Source organism: Brassica napus, chromosome A8, assembly GCF_020379485.1.
Source record: "Brassica napus cultivar Da-Ae chromosome A8, Da-Ae, whole genome shotgun sequence".
NCBI lineage: Eukaryota > Viridiplantae > Streptophyta > Magnoliopsida > Brassicales > Brassicaceae > Brassica > Brassica napus.
In genome coordinates, this window is record NC_063441.1 from 8,514,142 (window position 1) to 8,528,584 (window position 14,443).

Sequence of the window (14,443 nt, forward strand, 5' to 3'; positions counted from 1 at the left end):
AGTCCCTCTCCCCACCTATAAATAGATGTATTTACTCCATCCTAAGGCCATCTTCAAAGGGGGAGCACATGGGGTGTGCTTGGGCTTAATATATTTGGATTTAATCCAAATGTGGGCTAAGAGCAGTTTGGGAGGGCTTGTTGAAGAGCTGTGCTTAAGGGAAGTGCTGGTCGACGTGGCAAGTGTGTATTGGTCGAAAAAAAGAAAGGGAACACGGGTTTTTTTTTCCATTTCCTAGGGTTTGCGATCTATCTCTCTGTCTCTCGAATCCAGAAACGGCGACGAACGGGAGAAGCCAGTTCCGTTCGATTTCCGACCGAAGCACACCGTGAATCGATCTTTTATCTCCTCCTCACCGATCTTCTGTATCACCCTTGAAGGTATGACCGATGTTTTGTCTCTGCTCTTTTCTCTCCTCGTCTCCTCGTCTCCTTCATTTATCGTTCTCATCGATTTAGGTTTGTAGGTATGGGTTAAGCGTTTTAATCGATCTTATCCATTGTTTACGGTTAGATTCTTAACAAAATTTTGTCTCTGATCTTTTCTCTCCTCGTCTCCTCGTCTCCTTCGTTTATCGTTCTCATCGGTTTAGGTTTGTTGGTATGGGTTAAGCGTTTTAATCGATCATATACATTGTTTACGGTTACATTCTTAAGAAAATAGGAAGTCGATCTTGTTTATGGCTTCGTTTAGGTTCTTAAGAAAATTGGAAGCTTAAGATTCTCTTTTGTTTTGTTTCTGAGGATTGAAGTTGCGGATAGTCAGGCCGAGAGTTAAACCGGCTAAGCAACAACAAACAAGCCTTTATCGAAAGTAAGAAGTTAGTCATATGTGTTTTCAATAGCCAATGCTTGAATTGAGTTGTTGTTGTGTTTAGTTGAATAGTTTAGTTAGCTTTTGATTTCGTCTTTCTCTTCTCGTGTATCAGTTTGCTTTGAGTTAACTAGTTTCATGGTTTAAGTCACAAAACTATAAAGTGATATGAAAGCTAAAGTGATATGAAAGCTAACCAACAAAACTTAGACTTAAATGATATTGTAAGCTTTAACAAAACACTCTAATGTCTGCAATAAGTGTCTGAGTTGATGGAAGTAGGTAATGGTTATTAGCTAAGAATTAACTACAACTACTACCATTTAAACCCGAGATTGTGAACTCAATCTCTCTTCATCATCTTCTTCTTTGTATGAAATCGTTTCCTATGGATTCAAACAATAATCCTAGTCAGTCTCAATCATACTTTAGTCTTCTTAACTTCCCTTATGATAGATTCTCTCCCAGTGTAAACTTCTCCTCTTCTCAAACCCAAACCCCTTTTCTTAGTTCACAACCGAGTTCCCAGCCGAGTCAACCTCCTAGTCAAGCAGAAGAGACACCAGAAGAGCGTAGAGAGAGAAGGATATGGTCCACACAAGATGACTTAGTCCTAATAAGTGGCTGGTTAAACACATCGAAGGATTCCATTGTTGGCAATGACCAAAGGGGTGGGTGCTTTTGGAAGCGTATAGCCGATTATTATGCATCAAGTACTCATGTACTTGATGGTGCTGAGCCAAGAAACCATGAGCATTGTAGACAACGGTGGCAAAAGATTTCTCGCGAAGTGAGCAGGTTCTGTGGAACCTATGCAGATGCAAAGGGTGAGAAAGCTAGTGGGATGAATGATTTGGACATTCTGCAGAATGCTCACCAAATCTTCACTTTGCTGTATAAGAAGAAGTTTGGTTTGGAGTATGCGTGGAATGTCCTGCGGTTTGAACAGAAATGGTGCGACCACACCCCTATGAACCCAACTCCGAAGACAACCAGCTCTAACAAGAGAAAAGCCGATGATGCAGCACCATCTACAGAATCTGTTGTTGGTGAGCATGAGAGCAGGCCTCCTGGTATAAAGGCCATGAAAAGGTTAAGGAACAAAGGGAAAGACAAGGATGCCCCAGCTTCGAACATTAGTCAGATATGGGAGATGAAACAGATAGATTTGGACGTGAAGAAAGAACTCCAAAAGATGTCACTTCTTGATACCCTCATTGCCCGCAATGACACTCTTGATGAAGATGAGAAAGTCATTAAAAAGAGCCTAATGCGTCAACTATTTAAGGAACTTTGAACTGTCTGTTGCAAGTTTGTTTGCCTCTGTCTTTGATATGTTTTATGCTTTAGGAAACGAGTCTTGTAATGAACCAGTTTGGTTTTTGGATATGTTTTAATGAATCAGTATTGTCTTCTCTTGTTTTGATGAATTATGTTTTAGTTTCATTCTTGCACAAGTGTAAACTTCTAAACTAATAACAAACTCTGTTTTTTGGTTTCAGGTTGAAGAAGACATGGGACTTGACTCTATCTACGACTATGGAATAAACAGCCCATTAGACTATAGTTCTGAAGACGAGGCTGATAGCAGTTACTATGCTCTGCAACTTGGTCTTGCTGAGGTTGGATACACTGGCTGTGAAGAGGAGGCTCAAGCTGAACCTGATTACGGAACACAACTGATGCAGCTCAGGGATCTGCAAAGCCTTGCAGAGCAGAGGGTGGTCAACCTGGAGAGGGTTTCAGAGCAGAGGTTGGTCAACCTGGAGAGGCTTGTTGCTGAGTTAGGTGAGAAGAAACCATTGATGTGGGCTTATTGTATTTGCTGCATTGTGGTAGCAATGGCTGTGGCGCTATTGTATTTAGTTTAAGAAGGTGAAATGATCTATTGTATTTTGTGTATCATGTACTGTCGGATTAGTAATCATGTAGTGACTTGTATGAACTGTCGGAGTAGCAACTATCACGTGTAGTATGAACTGGTCTTGTATGTCGGATCTATTGTCATGTAATGACATGTATTTTGGAACCTAGTATAGTAGCAACTATCACATGCATTTGGATTGTTGTCTGGAACTATTTTCAAAATCACATGTAGTTGGCATGTAGTTATAAACGAAGAATCACTTTGAATCATAATCACATCGAGTTGTCCCAAATAATTGAGCTTCTATAATACCTATAAATACAAGTCTCTTATTTCCTAATGAACATACAATTCTCTTCTCTCACTTACTCCTTTCTCTATCTTAATAATATTTTGCTTTCATGGCATCTTCTTCCAACAATTTTCACTATCATTATGATGCAAATGATGATAGTTTAGATCAAATTTTTCAAGAGCAATTTGATAAAGAATTAGAAGCTGCTGCAGAGGAAATGCCGGCCCCGAAGAATAAACGTATCTATATCGATAGAAAGCGGGAAGAAGGTCACAATCGGTTATGGAACGATTATTTTAGTGATAATCCGACTTACCCGGAGAAGTTATTTCGTAGACGATTTCGAATGAACAAATCATTGTTCTTGCGTATTGTCAATCGTCTCACTGCAGAAGTTCCATATTTTCGACCAAAAAAGGATGCAACCTTCCGGGATGGTGTATCACCGTTACAACAATGTACTGCAGCTATTCGACTATTAGCATATGGGGGTGCGGCGGATGGTGTTGACGAATATATACGTATTGGCGAAACAACGGCTCGTGAATGTTTGGAACACTTCGTCGTCGGAATAGTTAACTTGTTTGGCGATGAATACCTTCGCCGACCCACAGAAGATGATCTGCGAAGGCTACTCTTTTATGGAGAAAGACGGGGTTTTCCCGGGATGGTTGGCAGCATCGACTGTATGCACTGGAAATGGAAAAATTGCCCAACCGCTTGGAAAGGAATGTATTCACGAGGCACCGATAAACCAACAATTGTTTTGGAGGCGGTGGCTTCAGAAGATCTATGGATATGGCACGCATTTTTTGGAGCGCCAGGTACTTGTAACGATTTAAATGTACTTGACCAATCACCAGTATTTAATGACATTATTTACGGTCGAGCTCCCGAACTGAAGTACAATGTCAACGGAAGGGAGTATAATTTGGCTTACTACCTGACGGATGGCATTTACCCCGAATGGGCGACATTTGTTAAATCCATCCCACGACCACAACACCCGAAACATCGTTTGTTTGCAGAACATCAAGAAGGTGTGCGAAAAGATGTTGAGCGTGCATTCGGAGTCCTCCAATCTAGATTCGCGATAATTAAAAATCCATCTCTTTTATGGTCGAAAGGTAAAATAGCATATATTATGCGAGCATGTCTCATACTCCATAATATGATTGTTGAAGATGAACGAGATTCATACACTCTCGAACAAGAATTGGAACAAGAAAATGGAACCGGAACTACTCCGGGTCGTTCGTTTTCAGTAAGTATGGCTTCAAATCTCGAGGGTTTTGGTGATGGTCACACAAGAATTCGTGATAGACAAGCACATCACCAATTGAAAGAGGATTTGATTGAGAATATATGGAATAAATTTGGATATTAAACTTTGTATTAATTAAATAAAATGTTTGTTTGTTTAATTAAATAATATGTTTGTTTCATACAAATTTCCATGTTTCTTTTTTTTTTTTGGAATCAATTTTAAAATAAGTTTTTTGGTTCCATTATTTAATTAGTTTTATTTGGTTAAGCACACCCTTAATTAAGTGATCTCCCTTTGAGGATGTCCCATGTTCCTAGCCTAAATACAATATTATACTACTATTTTCACTCTAAGCACACACCTAACTGCTCCCCCTTTGAGGATGCCCTAAAGCATCATGAAGAAAATCTAAAGAGAAACACATAAATAAAGATTGTAGGCAAGGGGAGGGAAGATCTAACTCCAACTTAAAGATCAAAAGATCATCTTATGGAGAGAAGGCTTAAGTCCAACTTAAAGATAAAAAAATCATGAACCATGAATCGAGGTATTCCGCAAATCCTTCTTATAAATCTACTATGTGATTAGTTTAGATGTTAAAGATCTTAGGGTTCATTAAAAATCAAACTTAAAACTACAGTTTAGATGGAAATTCACTAAAGATATGCAATATACACAAACGGTTACATCGGCATTGTGTTCTAATAAGACTGGCTCCGCATCGTTTTGGTCATGGCCAGCAGCCCAAATCCATGGTGTGCCAGAATCGCTTTGAGAACCAACAGGAACTCCTTTAGCAACTTGATTTCCCCAAATGATAAGCAAAACTGAACACTTTATGATCTTAGAAAGCTAAATAAAATAAGCAACAATATTAGTTAAAATCAGACCTGTTACGGCTAAATGATGCAAGACAGTAGCTCATAGTTCATCGCAGAGAGTTGCCCTTGGAATTTCGTTTCAGTGTAACAGTTCCTCGCAAGCAACGAAAGCATTTATAAGTGAAGCTTGAGTCGGTTACGCTGGAGGATGCTAATGCCCATTTATTTCGAGAGAGTGGGAGTAGTGGTTCAAAAGGCGTAAAAGCTTGGATTAATGTATCCGAGTGACAATAATTGAAGCCGTTACAGAGATGAAGGCCAGAGGCGGTGAGATGTGAAGAGACACGGCGACACAGCCTGCAGCTCCGTCAGCGAAGATGAAGCAAATCCTAACTAAATCTGGGCTTTCTAAAAGACAATTAGAACCCATCACATTACTCAGACCTAAACACTTAGCCCAAATTAAAGATACTCCACGAAAAAAAAGTTCAGATGATTTTTCAGTGTAAGCCACGTGTCCAGATTTGTTCTATGCTAGTTGTTGATGTGGCAGCAGAAGAAAGGAGAAAAGTTTCATTTATTGTAATAGATAGATAATCATAAACAATTGTTATTAATCAATGGTACACTTTCAAAGTAAATACGTTGTTAAGACTATTTAACATTGTTTTCATAAATTGGAGAAAAATTGGAAACTAAAAATACAAAATTTAAATTACAAAAAATAAAAATATTTTAATACTGAAAAAATCCCATGATTGTATTTAAGCATTAAATATTTATAAAACAAAAGTTTGAAAATAAAAACCTAATTAGCGTTTTACGATGATATAAAGAGCTCCGAACTGATGACATTAGTTGGTGGTTCAGTTCCGGCAGTTCCTCCATGAGGCATTTCTAGTGAATCACGAGGTTTTGGCATCTAAGCTTCCAGTCCCACATCGGGGTTTGCCGTTGCGATGATATTGAACAAACTATCGACAGACTCACAAATGAGCCATCATATTATGTTGCTCTTCACGGAGAGTTGTAATGACATAGTTGGCGGCTGTTAAATCTGTACAGAGCTGAATAGAATCTTCCTGTCTCTGGGCATATGACGATGTCGTCCTCATGAAATCATTGACCGAACCGACAATCTCCCTTTTACGGGAGAACCAGTAATATATTTAAAATGTTTAAAATACAAAAACTAGAATAAATAAAATTCTGAATATTTGAAAATATATTATTTACCTCCGAAAAAACTCTTGTCCATCTCTGTCGTGGACAATTGGACGGGTGTGCCTTCCGGAATGTGTTGCGTCAGCTGGGTTTGACACTCTTCGATTTGAGCCACTACTTCACTGTGGATCTTTTACGATATAAGACCACCTCCAATAGGGATTCTTTCCATTGGAGCTCTTAAAATATATATATTATGTATATATTATATAGGTATAAGTATTTTTGGGGTCCACAATTTTTGTGGAACCCCATAGACAAAAGTTCTTAAAAAAAAAATTTACATCCAGGGTCACTTTATATAACTTTTATTACAACATAAGACACTTTGCATTTCTAACACACTTTTTTCTAATTTAATCATTGAAACACAACTAAATCGTAACTAGTGGGTCCCATCACTTTTCTTTCTTTATCTTCTTTCTCAATCTCTTTTTTTTTTATATATTTTTCACAGATCTAGAAAATGTTAGGTACCATTCGAAATGCAACAGAAGTAGAATCAAAAATTTTTTGGAGTGGTGAAAAAGCTTGTGGTTTATTCATCAACTCTTTTTCATTTTTTTCTTCCCAGATTTTAAGGATATTGAGGTTTCCGACGAGAATCATTGTGGGTTTACTCCGGCAAAAGGTTCACTCTAGTGACAGATACATTCCACCGACGGATTTACTCCGGAGATTGATTTTCACGGTGTCGCTCCATCGCAGCTCCCTCACGAGATGATCTGCGAGCATCAATGGCCAATTTTGGCTTTTTTGCCTTTGTCTTACCACCTTCGTCTCCTCCATCTCGCTTCTTTCGTCGCCTCTGTTTTAGTTGCAGAAATAAAAGCCCTAAATGAAGAAGACGTAGTCAAAATTACATTTATGCCTTTCATTAAACAAAATTAAAAAAATAACAAATGAAAACAAGCTAAATGGTTTTCGAACATGAGATCAAGCGGTCAATTATAAGATGCAACCAATGGACTACTGTGATTTATTTCCTGTTTTGCAGCTTTAAAGATTGATATTATGACTAAAAGCCTCTTCTTTACCACTTCACAACGTTTTGCAATTGGTTTCTATCACCTAAACAATTAATATGGAGAAAATAAATTTGTCAAAAATGAATTAAATTAAGATTTTAAAACCAAAAAATGTAATATGTACACCTAAATGAAACTTAAAATAATCTATATACCTAAAAAAACTCTAAATCATTCAAATCATTGGATATCATTACTACTGCAATGTACATTTGAACATGTGTACATGTGATTTTTTTTGTGAAACGTCGTTGTACATGTGGACAGTAAAAAATATGTGTACACACTGTTTCATCGTCATCTTCGTTTAAATGTATTTTCCATTTTTGTTTAAGATTAATTTCAGCAAGAAAGACATACACTTAGATTCTTATGTGTGCCTGCGTTTATATTTAGTAAAAAAACATAGAATCATATAATCATCTTGCTTTGATGTCCATGAACCCATGTTGTACACGTGTACATTAAATTTAAATGATATCCACATTTAAATGTCCACATGTACATGAAAGTATATAGTCTATTTAATTATTTCTAAGAGTAATAATTATCTAATTATTTTTAAAGATTAATGTATATATATCATAAATATTGATTATGATGTCTATCTAGATTATTTTTTAAGAGTAATATTTATCTAATTATTTATATAATTCAGCACTTGTTTTAATTCATTTTAATAATATATATTGCATATTATGTGTATATATTGCATTTGTATGTCAATTCACATTTTTAGGGTTTAAATTACACAACTGAAAGTTTAGAACGAAATTAGGAAGTTATTTCTGTTATTTTCAAAGTTCATAGCTGAATTGAAAACACCCTCAAGGACCGGTTCGTGTAATTATGGAAAGTCTGGTCTACATAATTAATAAGCGTGGAGTCAATTTTTTTAAGGGTATATTTTAAAATCAGAAACCTTTAGGGCCGAAAGGAATATATTCAAATGTCTAGGGACCCAGATATGCAATGAATCCAAAACCGGCCATTGTTACTCATCGAGCTTTTGCGACAAGGAGAGCCGCTGTCATAGAAGCTCGAACCAGCCACGAAGATTTCTGCAACTCCAGACAGGTGTTCTAATGGTGATGAACCGCGGGCGAGATGAAGAGGACTGCGGTGGAGGCTATGGCAAGGAGGATTGCGTCGATCTGACCTTGTAGTGACAGAGAAGATGAAGCATGGCGTTGATGGAAATAAATTACAGAGCACGAAGCAAAGGAAGAAGCTTGGAGGTGATTCTTTAATGGCTAATGATGAAGACATATGGGGTGACGACCATGATGTTATTGCGATGGAAATGAGATTTTATTCAGATTTTAGGGTCCAAATTAATGGTGAAGGAGATGAAATACTAATGCTTAGGAATTTTTACGATGTCTTTGCCGTTGGATTAAGTGGTGAAATAGATGAAATAAATGGTGGGTCCTACTAGTTGTATTTAGTTATGCTTTAGTTAAGAAAAAGGAGAGTAAGTTAAGAAAAAGTGTCTTAAGAGTTGAAAGTGACCTATTATGATATAAAAAGTCATAAAGTGTGAAAATAACTCTTCTGAAAATGGGATTTTTGGAACCTTTGCCTATGGGTTCCACAAAAATTGTGGACCCTACGAATACTTATACTTATATAATATATACATACATATATATATATACATCTTCTCTTACTATTTTTATCTACTACTAGAGCTTTTTCCGGGCTACGCCCGGGTTTATTTTCATAAATTTTTACTTTATTTTAAGATATGAAGTTATTTATATTTAAATATGTAATATATATATTTCACAAATATAAATTATTAAAATGAAGTGAAACTTATTAAAATGCAAAAAACAAATGATAAAAATACACATTACATTATTTAAAATATTATTATAGTAGAAAATATGTTATAAATCTTATCATTTAATTGTTTGATTTCTTAACTCTTTTGCTCATTCTATTTTTCTGATTCGTATTTGTATAATTAGTGGCTAAGAGTTTAAGTTCTTACCAATAGAACCAAATTTTCTTTGACCAAAAAACACCAAATTTTCTAGAAGTATACATGAAAAATAAAACAGTTGAATTTATTTTCTAATTTCAAAAATGGTGGATATAATATATATTTTTTGCAAATACCTTGATAAAAGGTAAACATGTAATTGCTTATTAGTAAAAATAAAATGATTTTGTGAGATGGTTGGTAAGTGATCTGTGTGCTTTCCACAGTTTTTTTTTCACAACTCCTTTAATTTACCAATCATGCTTTAAGAAAATAATTTAAAGCTACAACTTAAAATTTAAATTAATAATATATTAGTTTTTCAAGTCAATTTTTCTAAACTTTTATAATGTTTTTGAAAGTTATTAATATAAGTCTACATCGATAGAATCTATAATTACAGTAGAAAAGCTTACAACATACATCCTAAAGAAAAACAATTAAAGCCACAGTCAATCAAACACTTCATGTTGTTTCTCTATGTCGTTCTCTGTTAAGTATTATCTTTTAAAATATTATTAGCGTTCATGAGGTTCTTATTTTTTATCATCGATGTTCTAAAAATGAAGATAGAGGGCATTGTAGATATTAGATACTAATAATATAATGTTAATCAACATTATATACTAATGACTGTTGGTTATTGGTTTATTGCTGATACATGTATTCTCCTATTGACGCCCCATTAAGGGAAAGAAAAATACATGCTAATCAATATTAATAGTAAATATTGAAAAAATATATAATACCTGGAATAATATTTGGTATGAGTCATTCCGAGTTTCTAGGATTTTAAATCATCATCCACTTTGTAACTAAACCTAAATTAACCTTATCCTAAACAAATTTTTCTTTGCACCAAAACGGAAAGCCGAGCCATATATGATTGCATCCAAACCTCATTATAAAAAAGTGATATATTACCAATTTTCTCTAACTCTGTGTCGTATTTACTATATAAGGAAAATAATGTGACAAAATTAATGATAAACAAAGCTTCAGTAAGTCTGCTGAGAGTTAAAGAAGAATTTGTAAGTCATTTCTTACTACATGGCAATAGCGGACTCCTGATATAAACTGCTGGAAAAAATACTTTGCCCAACAAAAAAAATATGAGCACAAAAGTTGGATACTTATAAAAGCTATTACAAATGATCAACATAATAGATCACATATCTCATTTGTTTCCCATGCTAGCTATTACATATACAACATCTACGTATATCCCTTTTCTTTATGCTAAAATTTGTTAGCCAATATATAACTCAACTGTGAAATTAGTGCTGGATATGGACCATTATAGTCCTTTGTAAGTAAAAAGTTTAACATTGTCATTCTCATTCGTCCGGAAAATCATCAAAGAACATATCATGGACTTGTAACATGGCAAAAAAGAGAGAGAGAAATTGTCAAAATTTTGAAGCATACTTCTCTATTTACACTCAGGTAAATTCTCAAAATCATACCAGAATCTTTCTCCACCAGACGTTTCTTCATGATCTGCACCTCTGAGACATAATTCAAAATTGTAAGCTTAAGAATATGGCACTTCAAAAAAAAGAACATAACAAATATCTCGAGGGCTTCACATAAAAAAATCGATATTAACACTTACAGTGTGACTTTCTTGAAGAATATCATGTTACACGTTAATGGAAGATCGTGTGAGTCCACAAACACCCTCGATAAAGCTCAAATACTGAGGAATCTGTTCACAAAGCACCACAAAAGCGGATAACAATACAAAATAGAAAAACAAATCTCTTGAAATGCCACACCAAGAGATACTTCTCTCACCAGCTTCCTGTCAAAATAACTTTGAAAACTCGTTTACATAAACATATGTTCTTTGTCTTTTAATTACCCACATCATCCTTCCCCATGGATCAAAACTCGACCTCACGCTACAATAAGAGAATTATCAGTAACAGTTTAAGAACAATATATCATTAGTGGATCAACATGGTGTCACCACTTTTTAACAGATACAAATCATAACCTGCTTGGATTGTTTCATGGATATATACTATTCCAACAGATGTCTTCCCTCCAACGTACCTCTATTGTGAAGTGCGGTGATGCCAATGAGTCCAAATACTTGTTGAAAGTTATTCTGTAAAACTCATTGTACTCCACTGTTGTCACCTCTTTATAGTTATGGAGCTGCAACAAATAGAAATAAACTCTTTAATTGGTTCCATAATTTTGATTCTTAGCGCACATGAGATACATAGAGCAGTCCTAAATCCTTACCCAAATTAGTTGCGTCTCATTAGCAAGCTCCCACTCCCAGTATTTCTCAACGACCTTCTTGGACTTTTTTTTTCTCGGTTACACGTTAAAAAGTAGTGAGCAACGATACTTGAACATCTAGCTATTCCCTGATTCGGATCAATATATTTCTCTGATGCTTATCAATATAATTATCAGCAGAGCCGGTCCCAGTATTTATGAGGCCATAAGCGAATATTAATAAAGTGGCCTATAAATTAGTTGATTCTAATATTTTTTTAAAAGTAATAGAGGAAGAATCGAACTCACTCCCTCTTGCCCACATGAGAGCATCGCAACCATTAGTGCTGTTGAGAACTTTTGTTAAATTTGTGGCCGCTAATTAACATAATCTCACGGCGGCCGGAAGCACAAGCTTCCTCAGCTTCCGTCCAAGGCCGGCACTGATTATCAGAACATGATAAGAGAAGAAGGTATACCTCAGTTTGGTCATCTTGCTCATCTCATTTTTCCGGCACAGCTGAATCATCATCAACTTCAACCTGTATAAGAGAGAACCAAACATCCAAATAAAAATCTTAGATGTTTTCTGACATGTAACTCAACTACATAGAACATTTTTCCCTTGCAGGCAGAGCATTGGGGCATTTACGCCATGATTAAGTTCAGATATTTGTCATCATGTTGATCATACCTGTTTTGTGTATCCTTTTACCTGCCATGTGTATATAGTGAGAGAAACAAACTGATAATAGTTTTTCACGAGCTTCTGAATTCGCTCTGGTCCTGCAAATCCCTTTTCATGCTGGTTCACCTCTCCTAAGAAAAAGAGGTAGTTTTAGATGAAGGGTTTTAATGACAGAACAAATACTTGCACTGAGCTACAAAAGAAATACCAAAGCATAAAGAACTCAATATGCAAAGTAATACATATTCTTGTAGGAATTATAAGTTGAGGATCAATGTCTTCCTTAATAATAACTGCTTGAATCTGCTTCTCCTTCCCATATCATATACTGTTTACCTGTTTAGCGAGTAAACCTTATACTTGTGAGTAAATCAGACCAATGAGATTTCAAGAAAGCAGCTGAGTTAGATTAAGCACCATGAAATAACAACGATTCTCTTTATTATATCTGTCTAGAATACAAAAACTTTTGACAAAGATCAGCATAAATATTTAGAAGACATAGTCAAAAATAGGAATGATTAAACGAATAGCTTTACCTGGAGGAGCAGTAACCTCTGTTCCAAACAATGAATTATTGTAAGAAGCAGATTGATACTGAAGCAAAGAAGTATTGGCTCAAAAGAAATTTGATGAAAACTTACAATTTAATATCAATTACGTATAGAAGCAATAAGACTCTCTCAGCAACTCTGGGATCAGTGAAGACAAAAAAAAAAAAAAAACAAAACAAAACCATAAGCACAGCCAGTGGCTTGATCCTTCATGAGCATCACTTCGATTGATGAACAGCTTACATGATTCCATTTTCATTCTGCAGCAGCGTTTGTTACATCTAGGATTAGGCTGTTGAATGCTTTCACTTCTGTCTCTATAACCACAGCTCTGCAAAAGAGCCTTCTCTTTCTTATACTGTCTCTCTCTCTCTCTCTCTCTCCTTCTCCTTCTATGAATCATCGCACAATGCGAGTCTTCCCCAACTCCTCCATGACGATTCTCTCTGTTCTCCTCACAACCCTCCTACTCTCTCTCCCTCTCCCTTCAACCCAAGACCTCAACGCCGATAGAGCCGCTCTTCTCTCTCTCCGTTCCTCCGTCGGCGGCCGCACATTCCACTGGGACATCAGACAAACCTCGCCGTGCAACTGGGCCGGTGTAAAATGCGACAACAACAGAGTCACCGCCCTCCGTCTCCCCGGCGTCTCTCTCTCCGGCACCATCCCGAACGGTGTTTTCGGAAACTTAACTCGTCTCCGAACACTGAGCCTCCGTCTCAACGCCCTCGCCGGCTCTCTCTCTCTCGATCTAACCACCTCCTCCGATCTCCGTCAACTCTAACTGCAAGGAAACAGATTCTCCGGCCAAATACCCGAGAGCTTGTTCAGTCTCACTAACCTCGTGAGGCTTAACCTCGCTGAGAACAGTTTCACTGGTGGAACAGATTCTCCAGTCTGTTCAGAGCTAGATCTGACGATTCCGGTACCAAGTCTCGAGTTTCCTGCTCGTCCTCGTCGTCTCGGTTGTGGATGGTGATGAAATTGAATCAAACAGACGAATTAATCTATTGTTAGAGATTCTATGGGTTGGATCAATAGATAATTATGAGTGATGGAGGAAAGTATGGGAGTTGAGAAGACAATCATCTGGAAAACATTTTTGCTTGTGGAGAAAAGATGAGATGACAATCGAAAGAGACGCGATTCTTTTGAGAAAGCTGATTGGTGATGTGGCAGAAAAATGATATTTGATTGGTTGATTATTAGTGAGGACGTGGACAGCATGAGATGAGCTCTTATTCAACTTTTAGTATTGTATTGATTTAGAAGTCTACTAGGTCCATCTAATTAAACTATAAGAGAACCCTTTTATTTACTAACCATTTCATTTAATAACATAACATATTAAAAAAAATTCATATATATCTTATTGTTACGCGTAGACACACTGAAAATAGGATAATTGATTTATCCTATTTTGGGTAGATTTGATAATTGATTTATTATACATATACATATATATATGATTCATATACTTATACATTTACTACATTTTTAAACTTTATTTAAACTAGCTAGGAATGCACGTTCTTTCCATAGATCTCTATGTTTTATTGGTTGTTCTATTCCGGTCTGGCTTCCCAGACCATCTCAAGTTTGAGTAATAGAATAGCCGTTTGCTGTCAAAAAAAAAAACTTTATTTAAACTAATAAAATGTATAAAA

At 36.0% G+C, this 14,443-nt stretch overlaps 1 protein-coding gene and 1 long non-coding RNA gene across 3 annotated transcripts; one reads left to right on the top strand and one right to left on the bottom strand.

Annotated features, from left to right (window-relative positions):
- The first annotated feature begins 3,081 nt into the window (after positions 1-3,081).
- On the top strand, positions 3,082-4,362 carry LOC125576907 (putative nuclease HARBI1). The gene has a single exon (XM_048737431.1). It carries the CDS (start codon positions 3,082-3,084, stop codon positions 4,360-4,362), a length of 1,281 nt encoding a protein of 426 aa, XP_048593388.1.
- Positions 4,363-9,119: 4,757 nt separating this feature from the next.
- Positions 9,120-14,229, bottom strand: LOC125577277. 2 transcript variants are annotated; one of them, XR_007315647.1, is made up of 4 exons: positions 13,020-14,229; positions 12,867-12,914; positions 11,556-12,779; positions 9,120-11,465 (listed from the first exon to the last, which is right to left on the bottom strand). It is a non-coding gene; the product is annotated as an uncharacterized LOC125577277 (long non-coding RNA). The 2 variants fall into 2 exon arrangements; XR_007315646.1 differs by having other exon boundaries at positions 9,120-12,779; positions 13,020-14,173.
- Positions 14,230-14,443: the final 214 nt, after the last annotated feature.

What these genes read in the sequence shown, in the direction of transcription:
- LOC125576907 (XM_048737431.1), top strand. Translation starts at nt 3,082, where the DNA reads ATGGCATCTTCTTCCAACAATTTTCACTATCATTATGATGCAAATGAT.